Below are 20,995 nucleotides of genomic sequence, written 5' to 3'. Positions count from 1 at the left end.
TATTTTCCAACATAGCCAATGATCTATATCAAACAAAAAACTGCTTTTAGTCTATTTGGATAATGGACAGTTTGAAGCGTTGAGTGAGTCTGTATTAGGTAAACTAAATATTAATCACCGACATTTTGGTTATGATATTAATACTTATGTTATTATATTAAAGCAGGGGTGGGGAACCTCCGGCTCCCGGGCCCTATACGGACCGCTAGACCATTTGGTACGGCCCTCGAGGTAATTTATAAACAAAGTGGCCTGTGCCTGGTGGTGGGGCCCAAAATCCCTCGCGGCGCCCCTGCACGGGTGCATGACTCTGTTGAAACTGTGAACTTTTTTCAAAAGGAAAGGGACTTTCCAGAACTACAAATTATAACACAATTTTGCAACGTCAGCTGTTTTTATTTTCTACAGCAAACGTGGACGGATTGCTCCTTCAGAACCTTTGAGCTAAAAATAAACTTCATAAAAATGAAAATATAATCATTTTAGATCATGTATGCAGTAAAAGAAGGTATGGGACGTGAAATAAGAGCCATGCACATGAACATCACAGCAAATAATGCAGCTGATCTTCTCTCATCTCTTCAATCAAGATTGGATAACCAAGATTTGATTGAAACCTTTTTTTTTTTTAGCTTAACCAGAATGTCAGCAAGCACAGTGAAATGTAATTCCCACGATAAAGAAAAGTGAATGCTGCGGTGGTAAAAGACTTCCAGGGGAGCATAAGTCAGTGTCAGGAACACAGGTCTGCAGAGGGGACACTGCTGAGCTTTTAAAGGAAAGCCATGGAACATTTGAGTCGTTAAAGTTTGAATCAGCAGCATTTGGTGGCTTGAATGATCCTGATATATGGGAGTAATAAAGGCTGTAAGAGTTACAGAGTGCACCTGCTCCATACCAAAATCCCTGGAGGTACAAGGTAGCTTTAAGGGCTCCAGTTTGGGAGAGGTTTTAAAGTTCAGGGGTCAGGCACTGAAACCAGGGCGAGCAACCCACTGGGGCTGCGTCTCAGGTCGGTTAAATGGAATCCTTGCGTCGTTTCCCTGCGTCTAGTCCCTCCCACCAGGGAAGCATGGAGAGACGAAAGAAAACCACAAGAAGCAAGGAAATTAGTTTTAAGAGCAATGAGACGTCCTTTCCTCCGGAGCGTCACGTGAAGCGACGTCCGTTTGTGATGACGCTGCACAGCTGATCGTCTGATAGCAGCTCTGTCCCCGTTGTTTTCACACACACCCCCGCCTCTGTTAGTACGCATTTACTGACACAAACATTTGTATCATCTGTTGTAGACCCAAATAAATAAAATAAAATAAAAACTCATTCTCAAAAAAGATAAACACTGTTCTTAAAATGTATAAACGAAAAAAGCGATTATGAAAATGTTTTCAATAAATGAATAAAATGATTTTTGACCACTTTGTTGTTCAGATATATCACATATTTGTAACTAAATGATACATGAATTGAAACAAAACACAGTATAAACTGAGGAGCGACTCCCGTGAGGTTCATGTATTTTCTTCACTCCGCTGGGAAACTGCTCTCATGTCAAGAAGCATCAGATCAGTGCATGCACTGGATCGTCCAATCAGTGAGCGATACACAGTAACGGCCCCTACACACGGTGGCGTGCGTTGCCGCTTGGCGGTGGGCGTGTCTTGAGCTTGGGGAGTTTATGCGAGCAACGCGACAAACAACCAATCACATGAATCTCTCCTGTCAATTGCATAAAAGGTTTTACATGTCACACTTTATATGATGAACATTTATGACATTAATGTCTATGGTGCTATTTTAAACAACATTCCATGCTGGCTAAATACTGTCTATGTCAGCTAGCTGTCAAACGAAGTACACTGGATATAAACTACCCAAACAGGCGAAAACCTACCAGTTCCACCCCACTGTCTCTGCCTCCTCCCTCCATGCCTGGCTTCTCCGGTTTGTATCACGGTAGGCGAACAGGGACTGATCATCAAGCACCGGGTGATTCCCTACCGCTACGATTATTTTCTCCTCCATTTTTTGGCATATGAGGAAATGAACTGCGGTCTGGCTCTCCCAGCATACACGCGGTTTGATTGGCTATAGCGCTTGTACTGGCAGATTGGCATAAATGGGATTTGATTGGCTGACGCCTCCGTCGAGGCGTCAAAAGTAAAACATTGCTCTACTTTTGCAGCAAGCACCGTGAGAAAAAGTACGCTTTGCTCCCACAATGCAGTTTGGCGAATCGTGACGTCACCCGATTCAAAGTCAATGGGCAGAAGCGTTGAAGCGGCAACGCACGCCGCCGTGTGTAGGGGCCGTAAGGGGGCGGAGCGAGTGGCTGAGGCTTTCACCGAAGGATGGTCTGGTGGTTCCTCGGTTATCGCTCCTCCATTATCGGTCCTCGATCCTCCGGCAGAAATAAGTGCCATGGGACGCTACTCAAGATGGCGCAGACAAATCAACTTACGGTGATACAGAGGAGCGAGGAAATGAAAGTGATGCAAACACAGGTATGGTGAAAAAAGAGAACTATTCGAAGCAGAAAAAAAACAGTGCAATATACCATCTGACAAAGGCCTGTGCTATACTGCTTCAATTAACTGGCTATTCTTTATAATATACTCAGATCAATATGAGACAGATGTTAAGTTATAAATCAAGGGGTTTTATTATTATTTACAGCAGGTCTGGGGAACCTTTTTCCTTTACATTTTTACAACATCCTCCGAGGGCCATACAAATTATTGAACTCAACCTCTGCTTAAAAAAACTAAAATCACAGCCCATTCATTTGGCCTTTCTTTCATGCTGTGCAAAGAAAAAGCAACCTCTTAATCCAGATATCTTACCATGACTCGCGGATGCATGCATGTGCACGGTTGTGGCAGGAACACCACAACAGAAAGATATGGACACAAGATGTGGGCAAATGTATTTAGTATCCTATCCAGGGTTCGAGTTACGTGGGAGCCAAGAGCTGAGCTCCCATAAGGAGGGTCCTGAGCTCCCACGGACCTAGTGAAATCAAACATCTGTGGGGGTCGCTAATATACATTACCAACAACCATTATTTTGATCACAAATAATGCATTTTTCAATGTAATGAGTATTATTTACGTTAACGAGGTAAATAGGCAAACAAAACAATGTTTTCCAAAAGAACTACGCATCTTATTCTCTCTTGAATGACAATATGCCTGCACTTCACCTCTAAGGTGAGCAATAAAATATTGCACAATCTATGCCTGTGAGGCTGTGAACGCCTGAAGAATGAATCGTTATATCAAAAGACATTCAAATATATTGACAAGATACACACATACATACTACGAGTAACGTAGGCTAGCAGACGATTACCATGCCGCCCAAAAAAAGGCCACTGCCGCCGACGGGGTCTACAAGCCTGGCTAGTTTTGGTTTTCTCACAAAGAAACAAAAAACAGCTTTTGACAACCAAAATGCACCTGCTAGCGTGACAGGTAGCATTAACCTTGCTGCTACGGAGTATGCTGTCTTTGCTAGCGGACCTGATGCTGTTGAATGTGGGACCACCTGCACACACGTAGAAAGTTCTGAAGCGGAGCGGCATGAGGAGGCAGGAGGTACTGCTACAGAAGGACCGCCACTTAACTGGGGACACAATCAGTGGAGATCCTGGAAAGAAAGAAACCCCTGGCTGTTTTCAAAGAAGGGTGGTCTTGGATGCCTCATCTGTAAGGAAGCCAAGACTCTCTTACTTTCAGTGAAAAAATGTGGGACGCATTTGGCGGATGCCTGGATCAATGGGACTGTGAGTAGCGCTGTGCAGAAGCAATTTTTTTTTTACATACACCACGACTCTTTTGCTCATAAACGAGCTGTTGAAATAGCGGAGCTCAAACTAAAAGAAGTGCTTCCGAAGAAAGTTGCAGAACTCAGCTCCAGCATGTTTAATGAGACAGCTAGTTTGTTCAGGGCAGCCTATACTGTCGCTGAAGAAAGGTTGCCTTATACAAAATTGAATCCCATTATGCAACTTAATGAGATGAATGGTTGCGTCCGGGCCCGCGCCGGGCGCTGGGGTGGGGGTGGCGCGGGAGAGCACATTCTCCCTGCCGGGAGTAAACACTGTGGTGGAGTCATACGGCAGGAGTCTCTCTGACCAGCGGTAGATCCTCAGCGGTTTGTGCCCCGACCCCGATGTAGCAAGCAGGGCTGTGAGAGCCTGATGGTCAGTACGCAACGTAAAATGCGCCTCCCGCTCCCCCACTGAGTATTTCTGTTCGGCTGAGTTGAGGGACCGAGAGGCGAACGCCACCGGGCGTTCTGTGCCCCCCTGGATCTGGGACAGCACCGCCCCTATTGCCGTATTGGACGCATCACAGGTCACGAACGTGGGGCTCGCCAGGTCAAAGAATGCGAGCACCGGTGTTGAGGTGAGCTGCTTCTTGAGCTGGCGAATAGCGGCAGAGCAGGCCGGGGTCCACACCCAGACCGCATCCTGTTTCAGGAGTTCGCGTAGTGGGGAGGTGGTCGAGGAGTACTGAGGAAGTAAGCGCAGGTAGTAGGCTGTCATCCCCAGAAACGAAGTGATCTGAGCCGGACAGGAAGGCTCAGGCTGGTGCAGCACTGCCTCTACGTTGGAGTGTAGCGGGCTGAGGCCGTCGGCGGTCAGGCGGAACTCCATAAACTCGATGGCTGGAACGGCGAAGGGGCACTTTTCCCCATTGAGTGTGAGGTTGTGACTGACGAGGACGTCCAGCACCCTCGCCAGGCGTTCGTCATGAACGGCTGGTGTAGCACCATGAACCACTATGTCGTCCAGGAAGACGACTACGCCTGGGATGCCGGCAAAGATGGTGGACAAGATTTTTTGAAAACAGCTGGGGGCCGAGCTGAGGCCAAAAGGCATGCGGGTGTAGCGAAACACTCCGACATGAGTCACGAAAGCTGTCAGGGTGCAGCGGAACCTGCAGGTAGCCTTGACCAAGGTCTAGTTTCGTGAACATGGAAGAGCCGTATAATTGTGCGGCTAGCTCCTCCACTGTGGGCAGCGGATACCTGTCAGGTATCACAGCCTTGTTCACTGGCCTGAGGTCGATGCATGGGCACAGGCCCCCTGACTTCTTCTTCACCACCACCAGGTTTGAAATCCACGAGGAAGCATCAATGCGTTCGATGATGCCCACGTCCAAGAGTTTTTGCAGGGCGAGAGGCAGGCGGCGTATGGGCTGAATCACGGGGTATACCTCAGGCTTGAGGAGGGGCTGGTTGTCAAGGGCGGTGAGGCAGCTCAAACCACTGAACAGGGCAGGCCAGCGCTGATGCCACGGCGAGCCAACAGACAAGATAGCGGCCCCAGAATTGTCCACAAGGGTGAAACCCAACTCACAAAACAAATCAAAACCCATGAGGTTGGCCCCCTGGTGAGACACTTGAAAGGTGAATGTGGGGAGAGCCTTAGTCCCGTAAAGCACAGCAAAGGTGATTGTGCCCGCCATTCCAATTTTAGAGTGTCCATACCCAGATCCTCGGCGTCGGCGGTGAGTGTTCGGAGCAGAAAGAGACGCCGGACCTTGGAAACATTCAGGAGCGACTGTATCCAGCAGCAGCGAGAGGCAGACCCCATCCAGCTCCACCGTGCAGCACTTTAGCGAGCCCACTGAGTGGATGGTCGTCGGTGCGTGTGGCCCAGGCGTACGTGGAGGTGGGCTGTCGGCTGCAGGAACAGAGCGACAGACCTGTGCGAAATGGTTCTGTCTGCCACAGCGTTGACACCTCTGTCCCTTGGCAGGGCAGTTCGGAGCTCGACTCTGGTGCGATGATGAGCCACAATTACCACAGGCCCGGCGTGCTGCAAAGTTCACATCAAAGTTGTCCTCAGGGAAAACCTTCCCGGGAGGCTCCATGGGTAGCGCCACCGTTTGAGTTAGTAGCATGGTTCTGTGGGGAAAAGAACCGGACGAGGAAGCTAGCTGGGATGCTAAGGCTGCTGCTGACTCAAGCTGGAAAGCTACCTCCACTGCTCTTGTTATAGTGAGCTTGTCTGTCATCATTAGAAGCTTTTCTCTGAGCGTCGAGCTGTTAGTGTGCTCAGCCAGCTGATCCCGTATTAGTTCATCCTCCAGCGCCCCAAATCTACAGAGGCTGGCTAGTCCCCTCAGATCAGCCACGTAATGGTGGACGGACTCACCCACCTGTTGCAGGCGTTGCCGTAAAACAATTTGCCGGAGCATAACATTTTGTGGAGCAGCAAAGTGTCCAGTGAGCAGTGTAACACAGTCCGCATATTTCGGAGCGAGTCAGAGAGTCCGAAAAATCCGCTGTCCCTCGCTGCCCAGTGAGTGTATCAGCAGGGGTTTCTTCCTGTCGTTGTTAGCTTCAGCTAGCCCCGCGGCTACTATGAACGTTTCGAAGGACTCAAGCCAGCGAGGAACGGGGAGAGAGGTGAGAGTAGAGAATCCATAATCCTCGTCGCCAATGTTGTATATAAGACTATGGACTACGACATTTAGGTTGACCGTTTATTGAAAATGTTGTTGCATACGCTCCCATGACAACACCACAACAACACAACTGTATCCGGTTCACACATCCCAAAACTCCTGGTGCCATCTTAAAGACATAAGCTGTGTCCCAATTCGCAGTCCGCGGAGGACCCAGCTTGGGTCCTCCACGGACTGCGAAATGAGACGGTCTACGGAGCATTTCCTTGTACGTCACCGGCAGTTACCCCTAGATTTTGCCGCCCCCGTCACCTAGCAACCAGCTGCAGTCACAAGTGCCGGTAATAATTTCTGACACTAGGCAAAATATTTTCAAACTGTTTTCAAACTGTTTTCAAAACTGTTTTCAAAACTGTTTTCAAAACTGTTCAATATGGAGTCAGATCTAGCTGTAATTATTTTGGTGTTATATAATATGTTTAAATTATTTTCCCGAGGTCGCAACAGGCCCCCGTGAAGTGGGCTTCATTCTCCCCGCGCATCTGGATAAATCTGCTCCTTGCTCCCTATCAAAACAAAATTGTTGCAGTAAGATTTGTATAACAAAAGCAGTTAAATAAATAAATTAGCTTTATAATGAATCCCAACAATATGAAAACCAAACAGGGTTTAGAAATATTTTCACTTCATATTATTTTATGTATGTAATATAAAGAAGACATCTCAAATTGCCCGTATATTTAAATACACAAATTAAATAGGTTTACTTTTCTTTCATGTCGTTTACTATTTGGGTGAGTACATTTAAAAATGAATCCAGCTGAAACCATTGTAGCTGTTGATGGGACGTTACAAGCCATATATATTTTTTTAAACTCATTCGTCACCGTCACACGTTGCATCCTGGGATATGGTACACCGCGGAGTGTACATCAGATGTATCCTCTAAATCAATAAAATTTGCGGGCCACATTCGGAGGAGTTTTGTCTTTTTTTAAAATTGGGACAGCCTTCGTTTGGCGGAAGTGACGTATGCGGTCTCCGAATGCATCCTCAGGAGGATGCGGCCGCTGAATTGGGACACAGCTACAGTCACACCTGATGTGACACATACATAACACACAGTACAATACCGGCTCAAACATCTGAAGGAACCGTGTTATAAAGCAGGGGTTCCCAAAGTGGGGGTAGCGAGATGTACCCTAAATTATAGAATGAACTGACGTCACAGAAGTGGCGCTATTGGTGTCACAGTCCAAACTGTGTCCCTGTTTGTTCCCCTGTGTGTGTGTGTGGAGAGGGTGTGGTGTCCCTTGCAGGCAGCAGCCTGATTGCTCTCACCTGGCCGTCCGACTCAGCTGTCCCTCATCATCTAATCAGGACACAGCTTATCTACTCCAGTCTCCCAGCAACTCACCGCCAGATTGTTTTCTACATCAGTGGTATTACATCCTCCTGGTTGCCCATTCAGTTATCCTGTCTGTGTGTAATTCCGTACCTTTTGTAACTAGTTTCTCTTGTGTTTCCAGTGCAATTCCTCGGCCATCATCCACCAGAGCTTCCAGCCAACCTGCCTGCTTCTTCCTGCATCCTACCTGCCTGCCTTGTAATCAGTCCAGCCTCTCACTGCCTACCTCCACTCCGGACCTCCATAATCACCAAACCTGCCTGAGTCTCCGAAACAATAAACCATTTAAACATCTTCAGTAATTGCCTGCGTCTGGGTCCTGTTTAAAACATAATCCTAACAGAACAATCTGGCCACCATGGACCCAGCAGGCCCGGACCCAATTCGTGAGGCTCTCTCCAACCAAGGCGTTCTCGTGGGCCGGCATGACCAGATGCTCAGAGAGGTTATGGATAACCTTGCATCACTAGCCGCCAATGTAGCACAGATGGGACATCACCTCAACCTGGTTTCAACTCATCTTGCTCCGCCTGCTCCTGAGGATCCAGCTCCCCCACAAGAGTTAGCACAGGTTCCAGCCCAGCCCGCTCTCCCTTCACGTGAGCCAAACTTTCCCACTCCAGAGCGGTATGCAGGTGCCTTAGGGACATGTAAATCTTTCTTAATGCAGTGTTCTCTTGTGTTTGAGCAGCAGCCGTCTACTTATGCTAATGACAGAGCTAAGATTTGTTTTATGATTATATTATATTATATTACTTACAGGTAGCGCCCTAGCCTGGGCATCAGCTGTATGGGAGAGTCAGTCCTACCTTTATTTTTCTTATCCAGAGTTTACAGAAGAAATGAAGAAAGTTTTCCACCACCCCGTCAGCGGTAGGGACGCTACTAAACGCCTCCTCTAACTGCGACAGGGCTCCCGTAGTGTAGCCGAATACTCAGTGGAATTTAGGACCTTAGCTGCAGAGGCGGGGTGGAATGACACAGCGCTTCAAGGGGTTTTTCAAACCGGGCTAACTGATTCTGTTAAAGATGAGTTAGCAGTCAGGGACGAATCAGCTAACTTGGATGAGTTTGTCTCCCTAGCCATAAGACTGGATAACCGCCTTAGGGAGCGCCGTAGGGAAAGAGCCAGTCGATCTCCTGGGTCAATCCCCTCTCGCCCTGTCTCGTCTCCTCTCGCAAGATTCAGGTCGGAGACTTTCCCAAGTCCTAGTGCTCCATCTGAAGTCTTTTCTCCTCTCCTGTCTTCAGAGGAACCGATGCAGCTAGGCAGAGCCCGACTCACTCCCCAAGAACGTCTCCGGAGAATAAGAGAAGGACTTTGTGTCTACTGTGCTCACTCCGGTCATCTCGTGGACACATGCCCCCAGCGCCCAAAAGAGGGTGCTCACCAGTAAAGGTGGGGATACTGGTGAGCAAGGCTGTTTCTTCCTCAACCCCCCAGACCCGCTAACCACTTGAAGCCAACATGCTGTTAAATCAACAGTCTCTCTCTCTGCCTGCCCTAGTGGACTCTGGGGCTGATGAGAGTTTTTTGGATGCCCAACTGGTTGCCTCAGCCGGCATCTCAACTCAACCTCTGACAGCTCCTCTCAATGCTCGAGGTCTGAATGGGAAGCTCTTGGCACACGTTACCCATGTCACCGAACCCCTACATCTCGTCCTGTCCGGTAATCACCATGAAATGATTCAGTTCCACGTTATGTCCTCCCCTCACACACCCCTAGTTCTGGGCCAGCCATGGTTAAGACTGCACAACCCCCACATGGACTGGTCGGAGAATCAAGTAAGGAGTTGGAGTTCCTTTTGTCACTCTTCATGCCTGCGGTCTGCAATTCCCCCAGCAGAGGTCGGTATTCCCCCAGTTCAGCAGGAGCAACTCAACTTGTCCGCTGTCCCTCCGGTTTATCATCGCCTGGGAGAGGTTTTCAGCAAGCAGCGAGCTCTTTTTCTGCCCCCTCATCGCCCTTACGACTGCACAATAGATCTTCTTCCTGGGGCATCTCTCCCATCCAGTCGCCTGTTTAACTTGTCCCGAACTGAGCGTGAGGCCATGGAGACATACATCAAAGACTCACTGGCTGCTGGCATAATAAGACCCTCTTCTTCCCCCGTCGGAGCAGGCTTCTTCTTTGTATCCAAGAAGGACCGCTCCCTACCCCCCTGCATTGACTACCGGGGCCTTAACAACATCACCATCAAGAACAAGTATCCACTGCCCCTCATCAATTCAGCCTTCGAACCCCTACAGAAGGCCACAATTTTCTCGAAACTCGACCTCAGGAATGCTTACCACCTGGTCCGCATACGTCAAGGAGACGAGTGGAAAATGGCGTTCAACACCCCACTAGGCCATTTCGAGTATCTAGTGATGCCCTTTGGACTCACCAATGCCCAAGCTGTCTTCCAGGCTCTTGTGAACGATGTTCTCCGTGACTTCCTGAACCGTTCAGTATTTGTGTATCTTGATGATATCTTGATATTCTCACAGACCATGGAGGAACACACCCAACATGTGCAGCAGGTTCTACAAAGGCTCCTCGAGAACAAGCTGTTTGTCAAAGTTGAGAAATTCAAATTTCACGTGGATTCAGTGGATTTCCTGGGCTACATCATTGAGCAAGGTCAGCTGAGAACAGACCCAGAGAAGGTACAAGCAGTGGCACAATGGCCCAAACCTTCCACCAGGAAGCAGCTCCAACGTTTCTTGGGCTTTGCAAATTTCTATCGCCGGTTCATCAGAGACTCCAGTCGTGTTGCCGGTCCTCTCAACCAACTCACCTCCCCAGCAATCCCCTTCTCGTGGACTACTCAGGCTGAGGCTGCCTTCTCTGAGCTGAAGAGACGTTTCACCTCGGCTCCTATTCTTATAAACCCTGACCTATCTCTTCAGTTTATTGTTGAGGTTGATGCATCCAACACCGGTGTGGGGGCTGTTCTATCACAACGCTCAGTCTCCGACCAAAAGCTTCACCCTTGTGCTTTTTTTTCCCGACGACTGACAACCCCTGAGCGCAACTATGATGTTGGCAACAGGGAGCTGCTTGCTGTTAAGCTTGCGCTGGAAGAATGGAGGCACTGGCTGCTCCACCAATCAGGAGTAGACAGCCACGGACATTGCCGTTCGAAAGCGCTGGAGACGCTGTAGTACATATGCCAGGCCTGTAGATGGTGCTGTTCTCACAGAATCAGGCCATGCAAAGACAGTGTTAAATTGAGCGAAATGAGGAAAGGCTAAAATGCATGATCTGTTTGGTATTTAGAAAAATAGAAAGTATAAACGACATTTACATAGTCAATAGGTCCTTTTGCTCAGCCTCACAATGCTTTTGGGTAGTAAATGTGTTTATATGTCCTGCCCTCTGGCCATACACTCACACAACTTCCGAATCTTCAAACGAGCAACATCTCTTTGTTTTATTGGACTGGATTTGTCAGATTCAGCTAAGTAAAATGCCTCAAGTATTTATTTTTGTGATTATTACAATGTCTACAACATGTACATATTTAGTTTTTGTGGAATACATACATCAAATTTGATTTTGAGCAGCTTATGTCTTTGTTGTAATATTACAACACTGGGTCAGTGTGGTAGTCAAAATAGCATGAGCACCTGTCATGGACCCTGCACTTCTTATATGTTCACATATGGAAATAAAACACTAATAGAAATATAATGTCTTTGATAATTCACTATAACTAAGTTCTAAATGTGTCCTCTATTAAGATTTTGAATTCAGACCAGAATTTAATAAATTAATACGTTATTTCTGATAAAAGTATGTGAAATGATATCTCTAGCAATATTTTAAACTTCAGTTTAGTTACAAAATGAGTTACAAAAATACATTTAACTCTGGTTCTGGCATAAACAGTTCTTTGTGAAATGTTTTGGGACCAAGCGGCAAACTCTGGGGAATAGCCGGGACGCCAATACGGAAGTGCCACACACTTCAGTTCATATATTGGCCGATAGGCGATGGCTGCAGAAAGGAGCAATTTCCATAGACCCCCATGTTAAAATGCCCAACTTTACAGCAGAAAAATACATGTTTCTACCCCTGGCTCCATACATTTTATTTTCGATATAGTTAGATTCCACCTTCATGATTATGGATCTGTGAGTGAATTGTTTTCTAACACGACCCTTTTATTTATATTAGGTCTTAAAGTGTTTGCATAAATTAGGGCGTGGTCACATTGAGTGACAGCTCTGTTAAGTGACTACTGCTGCTAGCTTCTTGTCTCTCTGCTACCTGCTCCGTGAAGCTAGCTACAGGGACTCTGCCTGGTCAGTTCATCCAGGAAACACAGCTTGAAGCCGGCCGTGGTTGTTTGTTCTTCATGCTTATATATCGGACTATTGTGACTCGCTCTGCGGTTAAAACAGACGGTGCATGAATCCGGTTTTGCGGTAAGTGAAATTCGAGTGCTTTATTTATGCGTTAAGGATTTTTAATCAGCTACGTAATGAATGTTAAGGCTTGGGTTAGCGTGTAAGCGAGTGGTAGCTACATCGGTGCTAACGATGCTAATCGTAGCCTCCAAGTTAAAATCATAGACTGTATATATAAAGGTTAAAACAAAATAGACAAGTGTTAAGCGTTAAGTGGGATAATACTGTTGAACAAACGGCTTCTGTTTGAGGCTGATAAAATAAGGTCATCCTTGTAACTTAGAGAGATATTTTATTATGTAGGTAGGAATGCATCGCTAAGATTAATTTAAATTGGCTATGCTCAAGTATGTAGACAAGCTAATTTCGAAGTAGTGTATGTGAAATCAACCTCACAATAAGATGTGTGTATATTACAATTATTAATGTCATATTTCAAGATGATTACTTAGATATTACAATATGGTTGGTTGAGCTGGAGTTCATTATTGAGCTTACACGTTAACGCCACAGTCATCTGAAGAACGAACCCAAACCTTGTTGTTTTTATTAATTGCATTACCAAATGGGTATCAAATAAAAAGTAAGCATTGGTAACACAACTTCCAAAGTTACAGTAGAATAAAAAGGACCCTGACTCAGACAATACCCAATCCATCATGTTCAACAGAAGAGAATCAGTTATATTGTTTGTACACATGGTACTTTACATATATATCTGTTTGTTTAAGTTGTCCAGGTGATGCAGATAGGCTGGACCAGAGAGTAAGAGACAGAACTGGACTCCTCACAGCAGTGAACTTCAGCACAGGTATAAAGACTCTATTTTTCATACTGTACAAAGAATCAAGAAAGATATTGGTTTAAATAAATGAAGTATTGACTTGAATACACTGATATACATTCCATTAAACAATATTAAATACTAGATCACCTACACATCAGTTAAGATGAAGCTTTTTTCCATGCAAAAAGTTACATTTAGATGTTAACAAGCACTATGATTTTGTCAGCTTTCTAATTTAATGTATTGAAGGCAAAGATATTTAACACATAGTGAGAACTGCTACTATTTATCTCTCAATATTGTCTGTAAAAAACGTGGTAAAAGTTATTCTTTCAGTGAGACAACAGAGCAAGCTTCTACAGTTGCACTACGTTTTGATAACAGTTAAATATTATTTTGAGAATAACATATTTCAATGTTGATGAACTTCAGACTGTTCATTCATAATCTGATTGTCTTTGTAGCTCACTGTTGAAATAAAAAAAAAACATTACAAAATAATTATATCTACATCCCCTAAACACACAAACACACCGCTTTCATAAATAACACACTTGTTCTGCAATAATATGTTTTATGTTTCCTATATTTTTTGTTAGGAAAGGACATGCCTGAAAGACACGACATGTTCTCCTTCTCTGAGGGTCAAGAAGAACATCCAAGACGAACATTAAAAGCTGATGCTATGAGATTTTAAGACCAGTACACTAAGAAACTACTTTTATTGTAAAAACAGTCAGCTGATCGAATGCACCTATTTCCACATCTACACTCCATCAGCTGATTATTTCTATTTGCCTCGCTTTATGAGCTTCACATCACTTGTGCCTTGTACCGCAGAGTTTGCAACGTCACAAATAAATGGGGCCAATCTTCAGTCAGATGTGAATGTGTAATCTAACATTTTCAGTAAGAATAATGGACAAAAGGAGTGCAAATACAATTTATTGAAATGTGAACCAAAAGTTAATCAAATGTTTTAAATAAAAAGCACATATGGACATGGGTGTAAACCTATTAAATGTATAAGTAAACACATTTAGTCAAATTACGTGACAGACTAGGCCTGTGCAGTTGGTCTCAGCTTTGCCCAGCATGGGCTCCTCCATCAGGCCTGGTCCTCCTCGCAGAGGAAAGACCCTCAGTCCTCTCCAAACCAACAGACAGGACGTCCATCACACGGTGGTTTCTCCCTGAAGTCTCTGCAGTTTTCTGGACTCCACGCTGTCTCAATCCGTCCACACTGAATATGAGAGGGGGAAATGAAAATAATAAATGCTTTAGAATAAGAAACTTAAAGTTGACTGTTGAGTTGCTCAGTTTTTTTAGATTGTCAATACTATTACTGTATAACTAATATATCAGGTTAAGAGGCACATCCAAATAAAGATTTGTCTTTAAATACATGTTGTCTTTTGAATTGTTTGTCTAAAGTCAAGGATCTAGAACTGGTACTTAGTTTTAATGATACAGTCTGGTTATTATGCTGTTTGGAGGAGGCCTCACAGGTAAAAGCACTAACTAGCTACCATCACATGTACCTTAGCTTGACTTAAATGTATTAAATGTATAGTTAAGTGATATCAAAATATAAATATGTCTTTTAAACATATTCATATTTGCTTGATTCCAGTGTTGAATTTAGCACAATTGCATACAAACGTTAAGGGATTTTAAGATTCTGAAGTATTATGCTAAAAACTCAATAACTTAGATTATTATTTATAGTTTAGCTGAATAGTTTCATGTTCGCTTACCTTAGAAACGTAAAATGCCACGGCAGTGTACAGATGGGGAGCATGTTAGCTTAGCTTGGTAGCTTCAGCTAGCTCTGGAACTTTCAGCTCGGTGTCAGCAGGTCCCGCCTCTTTGCCCTTATTTGGAGCAGGCAGGAGTTGAACTCTGACGTCAGTGTCGAGCCGTTAATGGCCGACTCCGCCTACTAAGGGCTTCTCGGCAACTCTGCAGAATCCTATGGGTGACGTCACGGACCCTACCTACGTCCATTTATATATACAGTCTATGGTTGGGACACTTGGATGTATCCCTTTTTAGCATGATAATTAGCCTGTTAGCATTAGCCAGACAGTATTGTGTGACTTGTTGAACTGGGGGTTCAAAGTGTGGGTGAGAACTGGAATCTCTGGAATGATCTGTGACTTTGATGTATACCAAGGCAGTGCCAATGGGATACGAGCCAAGTCTGAACTTGGATTGTCGGGTGATGTTATGATGAAGCTTGCCTCCACGCTTCCAGTAGGTCAGAACTACAAGATCTACGCAGACAACTACTACCTGTGTCCCATTGGTAGTGAAGCTCCTTGATCATTGATTCATTATGTGGGAACAGCCAGGCAGGTGCGCTTACCCAACTCTAACCTTGAAGAGGAGAAGAGCTTGAAGAAAAAAGGGAGAGGAAGCTTTGACATTCAAGTGGAGACCAACCACAACATCTGTGTTGTCAAATGGTATGACAGCACAGCGGTCACACTTGTCTCATCCTTTGCTGGACCACACCCTGTGTAGAACATTCAACGCTGGGACAAAGCCAACAAAACCTACGTAGAAGTTGAGAGGACTTCCATTGTGGCTACGTACAACAAGTACATGGGAGGTATGGATTTGTTGGACTCGTTTACGACCAAATATAAGTTCCCCATGAAATCCCGATGCTGGTACGTGTACATCTTCTGGCACACCATCATCCTTGCTGTGATCAACACCTGGCTCCTCTAGAAGCGGGACTACTGCAGAGCTCTAAAGATGGCAAAGCAGGAGATCCTGAACAGGAGACAGCTTCAGGCAGATCTAGCATCCTCTCTCATCCTGGTAACAATGCATTTCTGCTATTTGCCGTTTGTAATATTTTTTTATATTTCACTGTAATATTTTTGTTCTAATTAGGTGAACACAACTCCCATGAAAACACCAAGCGAGGACGACCATCTTCAGGCAACGGGAGCCCAGCAGCAACGGTGACAACAAGGAGCCCGTTGATTGCTCAGAAGAGACCATACTCAGGTGATGGGATTCCACCAAACGGTGCCCCATTCAAGAGATCACAACCTCCACTGGATGTACAGAAGGACCTAGTGGCACATTTTCCAGGGAAGACCAAGAGAGGATATCAAGTTATGTGGGTTCGTTTTTAGAGGGTTATTCAGAGATTCAAAACCGTCGACTAGGGGGTAATTCGGGCTCCAACGTGTGGTTAAACTTTACCCGTCTCGATGTGGACAATGCTCGTTGTCAACAGTGCAATAAGAGTTTAGCATTTAAGGGTAACACGAGCAATTTGTCAAAACATTTAGCAAAAGTGCACCACATTCAGACGAAGGAATGCACCGTTTTCGACTGTCTTTCTAGTAGCTCTGTAGCCCCATCCACGAGTAACGTTTCCACGTCAGGTATTATGTATGCTAGCAGCAACACACAGAGTTAACTCAATTATACAAACATGGGTTAATGATTAGAGGTAACTTTTTAGAGTTATTTATTTGTTAAAGAAGTTTCAGCTATTTTCTTTACAATTCTGTCATAAGATTATTTAATGCCATTTGTTAAAACATTGTTGTTTCTTTTGATGTGAAATATTATGTATTTAATTTAAATAAAAAGCAATGTTAGTTTTGTTCACAATTTGTTTAGTTAGTTTACCTTATATATTTCTCAAAAAGTACAGTTAAAAGACCGGATCGATAAGCGGTATCGATAAAAGTAGTAGTACCGTTAAAACCTTAACGATACCCATCCCTAAAATGTAGCGTATTTTAGATAATAAGCAGAGTTGTGCAGCTCTATTGGTTGACCTATCCAAAGCTTTTGATAGCGTCGATCATCGCATCTTGAAGCAGAGGCTAGTCAGTATTGGCTTATCCTGCCATGCAGTGGGGTGATTTGTGAACTACCTCTCTGAAAGGTCCCAATGTGTTAAGTTCGATGGACTGTCTTCTGAGTGGTTAAACATCACTAATAGTGTACCACAAGGTTCAGTTTTAGGTCTGCTATTATTCTCTATCTATATTAATAGTTTAGGTGAAAATGTCGAAGGAGCAACCTTACATTTTTATGCGGACGATACCGTTATGTACTGTGCAGGTCCCTCGATTAACGAGGCTGTTGTTAAATTACAGGCTGTTTTTAACATTATTCAGGCTCAGCTCTCTGAGCTTAAGCTTCTTTTAAAATGTGGATAAAGCCAAGGTAATGTTCTTTACTAAAGTAAAAAATGCACCAGAGACTGCTTTGGATATTGTAACTACGCAAGGAATACAACTTGAAGTGGTTGCCTGTTACAAATACCTGGGTATCTGGCTTGATGACTGTCTCACTTTTAAATTTCATGTAAGTAACCTGCTTAAAAAACAGAGGGTTAGGCTAGGTTTCTTTTTCAGAAACAAATCCTGTTTTTGTTGAGCAATTGAGATGCTGCGTATCACAGTGCACTTAGATTCTTGACAAATTGTAAGGCACTTACGCATCACTGTACTGTACACTGTATACCAGGTGTCTCAGACTCCAGGCCCGCAGGCCAGATGTGGCCCGCGAGACAGTTTCTCATGGCCCCTTTGTTATGGAAAGCCAAAAGTGCCATAATACGGGGGTGAAAAACTATGGAAAGCCAAAAGTGCCATAATACGGGGGTGAAAAAACGCGCGAACATACGGGGAGGTCAGTTTTTTCGCGCGAAAAAACGCGCGAACATACGGGGAGGTCCGTTTTTTCGCGCGAAAAAACGGGCCAATATACGTGCGAATGTTCGCGCGGTTTTTTATATGATAATGAGCCCCTCCTTCTGATTTCCTTAGCCAATAAGTTCAAAGTGTCTGTAACCAATCAGTGAAGGGTAAAGCCAGACCAAAACAATCTGTAGATGAAAAGTTCCTGACATGGTGAGGCTGTGCTGTAAATTGTGCATTATTCCAGATTCAGGGGACTAAGTATTAATTTGCCTTTGAATATAATAAATATATCAATCAATATATCAATATAACCTGCCTTCATTGTTTTTTTTTTAAATAAAATGGCATTACCCTTTTCCTTAAACCTCTGGAGTGTGAAGTGAAGGTATTTTCTCAATTTTTAGATGTCTCCTTAAATCCACTTTTAAATGTACTTCTTATAACATGGCATGGTGTTACATGTCAAAATGTTCAGTAGTCTCTGGTGTTGCTAGAAATGCAAATTCACTCACCTTAGAGCACTGTCTTATGAGAAACCTAGCTTAGAAATCCGATTTTTGGAAAACTTCAAAACTGTTGTGAAACACATATGTACTCATGTCATCCATTTTTTTTGGTGTTTCAGATTTTGTTCACCAAAGTCTTTGGTTCACAAAAGTAGTGAAATATATCAATTACACTATAAGCCTATATAAAAGTGTTGTTCATGTCTAAAATGAAAATGTGTAAATTATAATTTAGAGTAAAATATTTCCATCCCTCTACTTTCACCACAGAAAAGTTACATCAGGACTGAATAATGACTTCATATTCCATACCAAGGTTTATGTGATGTGTACAAATACAAATTCAGCATTTCAACTTTATTTTTCAACCAACTATTTATGTTAACATATGAAACTGTAAAATCTCAATATTTCCAATATCAGAACTTTTTCAACCAACTATTCATTATAAATGTAAAGACAGGGGGTCTTTGTCCATGGTCTTTGTCTGTCTTCCAAGACAGTGGGTCTGGCTGCTGTGTAGGTGGGGCTGATGGTGCATGGCCTGCTGGTGGCTGTGTCGGAGGGAGGTAGGTGGGATTGTCCCGGGTTGATGCTGGTGGCTGGATTGGAGGTACGTCTGCTAGGCGAGACTTCTTTGCTGGCTGGGTTGATCGCGATGGCTGTGGTGGAGGCCTTTGTACCGAGGTGTATCTTGATCTTGTGGCAGGGACAGATGGAGGCCGCTGTAGTGATGCTGGTCCTTTGGTCCTCGGTGGTGATGGCTCTGGTGAAGGCCCTTGAGCAACGGTAGATCTTGACCTTGGTGCAGGCACAGATGGAGGTTCTTTCTCCTAGGCCCAGGCAGCTGTGAAATCTGAAAGAAATATAGGACAATAATTACTACTAAGTTCATTCAAATAAAGTTCAAGTGGAATGTTTCTAAAGCACAAATAACAATGCACAACTAAAAATAAAATGGAGAGGCGGGACAGGAGTCTCTCTCTTACACAGGTATTTTCCAGTTATTTCCCATTCAATATAAAGTCACAGACACAAATATAACTACATCTATAGGTGTGTATGTGTGGGACGAATACAAGTTGATGTTATTCATCTACACATGTTACCTCACTTTTACACACAGAAATCACTTTTACACAGAGTAAACGTTTACTAACGGAGAGTCTATTTTGTCACAAGAGAAAGTTCATGACTATTGATAAGAATACAAACAATACCTATGTGGGATTCACCATCAAAAAGTTTGTTCTCTTTTATCCTCCTAATGACACGCTCTACATGAACCCTCAGTCTGGCAATGGCCTGTGTCTCCCTCACCTCATAGGCTGGCATTTGCTTCTGCTTTGACAGAAAAGGTGGGCAGTACACCTTGCATTTGCAGCAATCGCTGATCAGGAAGCTCTTATCTACCATCACTGCTATGTTTTCAGTCAACAACGCAGCTATTCCAGATTGTTTGAAAATCTCCTTGTCGCTGACAGAACCACCATACAGACTGGAAACAAATGTCACTGCACCATGTGGGGCTATGCCAACCAGGGCTTTCATGGTGCAGTGAGATTTCTATGTAGAATACATTTCACTTTGGAGGAGGAGTGAGGATGGTGTTTGACACCTCAGCTCTGTGCAATCCAGGATCACCTGTGTGTCTGGGAAATCTTTGAATGCCTCTGGGAGGTGGGCTTGAACTTCTGCAGGTGTAAGCCAGATGCACTGTGACCCCAATAAAGTTGTAAGAAAACTTGTCCATGTTGCAATGATGCGGCTCACAGTGGACTGGTGTACGTTGAAGCGGTTTGCAAGGTCCCTCTCTTTCAAACCCACCGACAGGAAGCATAGAAAAAGGAAGAACTCGTCAATTGGCTGAAGCAGCTGTCTCTGGAAGATAAAAACAAAAAAAGGTTACTTTATTAATGTCATGAGTGTAGCACACTATGGGAAAAACATTAAGTTGTTTTAGTTCTCTGATGTATTCAAAAAGGATTGAGTACTTTAGCCTTTTAGCCTACACAAAAGCAATGAAATGTCGGAGAGACATTTTCCCTTCAGTTTGTGTTTAGATTGTGTGTTAAAAGAAACGTAACCTACCGTTGATGGACGTGCGTGTGTAACCACTTCTTCATTACTCTTGGCAGTTGATATCGCTCTAGTAACACAAACCATTTAATGAATTGAAGGCTCAATTAAAAACCAGAAGGCCATCAGGTGGTTATAGCTCGGGAATCTGTACACAAAAGACACATGTCAGTCATTAATTGACAGTAAATACAATCGTGTTAACTGTAACACATGGGCTAATGCTTTCCTCTTGTTTGCTATAATACATTACAATTCAAATAGACTGAGTAAGAAGGCACTAGGTGCAGGTATAGTAATCTACAGCAGTAAAATGTAGCAACTACATTAGCAGCAGTAATAATAATCTAAAACATACAGGGAACATTTTACACACAATGACTACGTTTACTCTTCATTCTTACGTGTGCAACTGGGGGAAACGCAGTGGATATTGACATACTTTTACTTTGGTAAGGTTTTGAAGATTTCCACTTGTAGTAAAATATTATCAGTATGTTGTTAGTATTAATATGTTTTACTCCACCACATTTAGTTAACCTTCATAGTTTCTAGTTACTTTTTATATATGAAAACACAGGATTTATGATTCTACATGTTCAGTTCAGGAGTATTTTAAAACCATAGTATTTGTACTTATACTTCAGTTAAGTTGAGTACTTATTCCAACACTGCATGCATATAGTCAGCGGTCACTCGGCAGGTAAACAGGATTCTTTAT

At 44.0% G+C, this 20,995-nt stretch overlaps 1 protein-coding gene across 3 annotated transcripts; it reads right to left on the bottom strand.

Annotated features, from left to right (window-relative positions):
• Positions 1-18,505: 18,505 nt before the first annotated feature.
• LOC307037233 (uncharacterized protein) lies at positions 18,506-20,964 on the bottom strand. Of its 3 annotated transcripts, none has more exons than XR_013807627.1 (3): positions 20,287-20,964; positions 19,840-20,076; positions 18,506-19,051 (listed from the first exon to the last, which is right to left on the bottom strand). XR_013807627.1 is itself a non-coding variant. In XM_079678013.1 (3 exons), the coding sequence occupies exons 1-3, from the start codon at positions 20,319-20,321 to the stop codon at positions 18,634-18,636; spliced, it is 507 nt and encodes a 168-aa protein (XP_079534139.1). In that variant the 5' UTR covers positions 20,322-20,949; the 3' UTR covers positions 18,506-18,633. The 3 variants fall into 3 exon arrangements, 1 of the variants encoding a protein (XP_079534139.1); XR_013807628.1 differs by having other exon boundaries at positions 19,969-20,076; XM_079678013.1 differs by having other exon boundaries at positions 20,023-20,076; positions 20,287-20,949.
• Positions 20,965-20,995: the final 31 nt, after the last annotated feature.

The sequence above is a fragment of the Notothenia rossii genome, assembly GCF_949606895.1.
Source record: "Notothenia rossii genome assembly, chromosome: 4".
NCBI lineage: Eukaryota > Metazoa > Chordata > Actinopteri > Perciformes > Nototheniidae > Notothenia > Notothenia rossii.
Note: the sequence above shows the minus strand (reverse complement) of the source record. Positions and strands in the feature narration are given on the sequence as shown.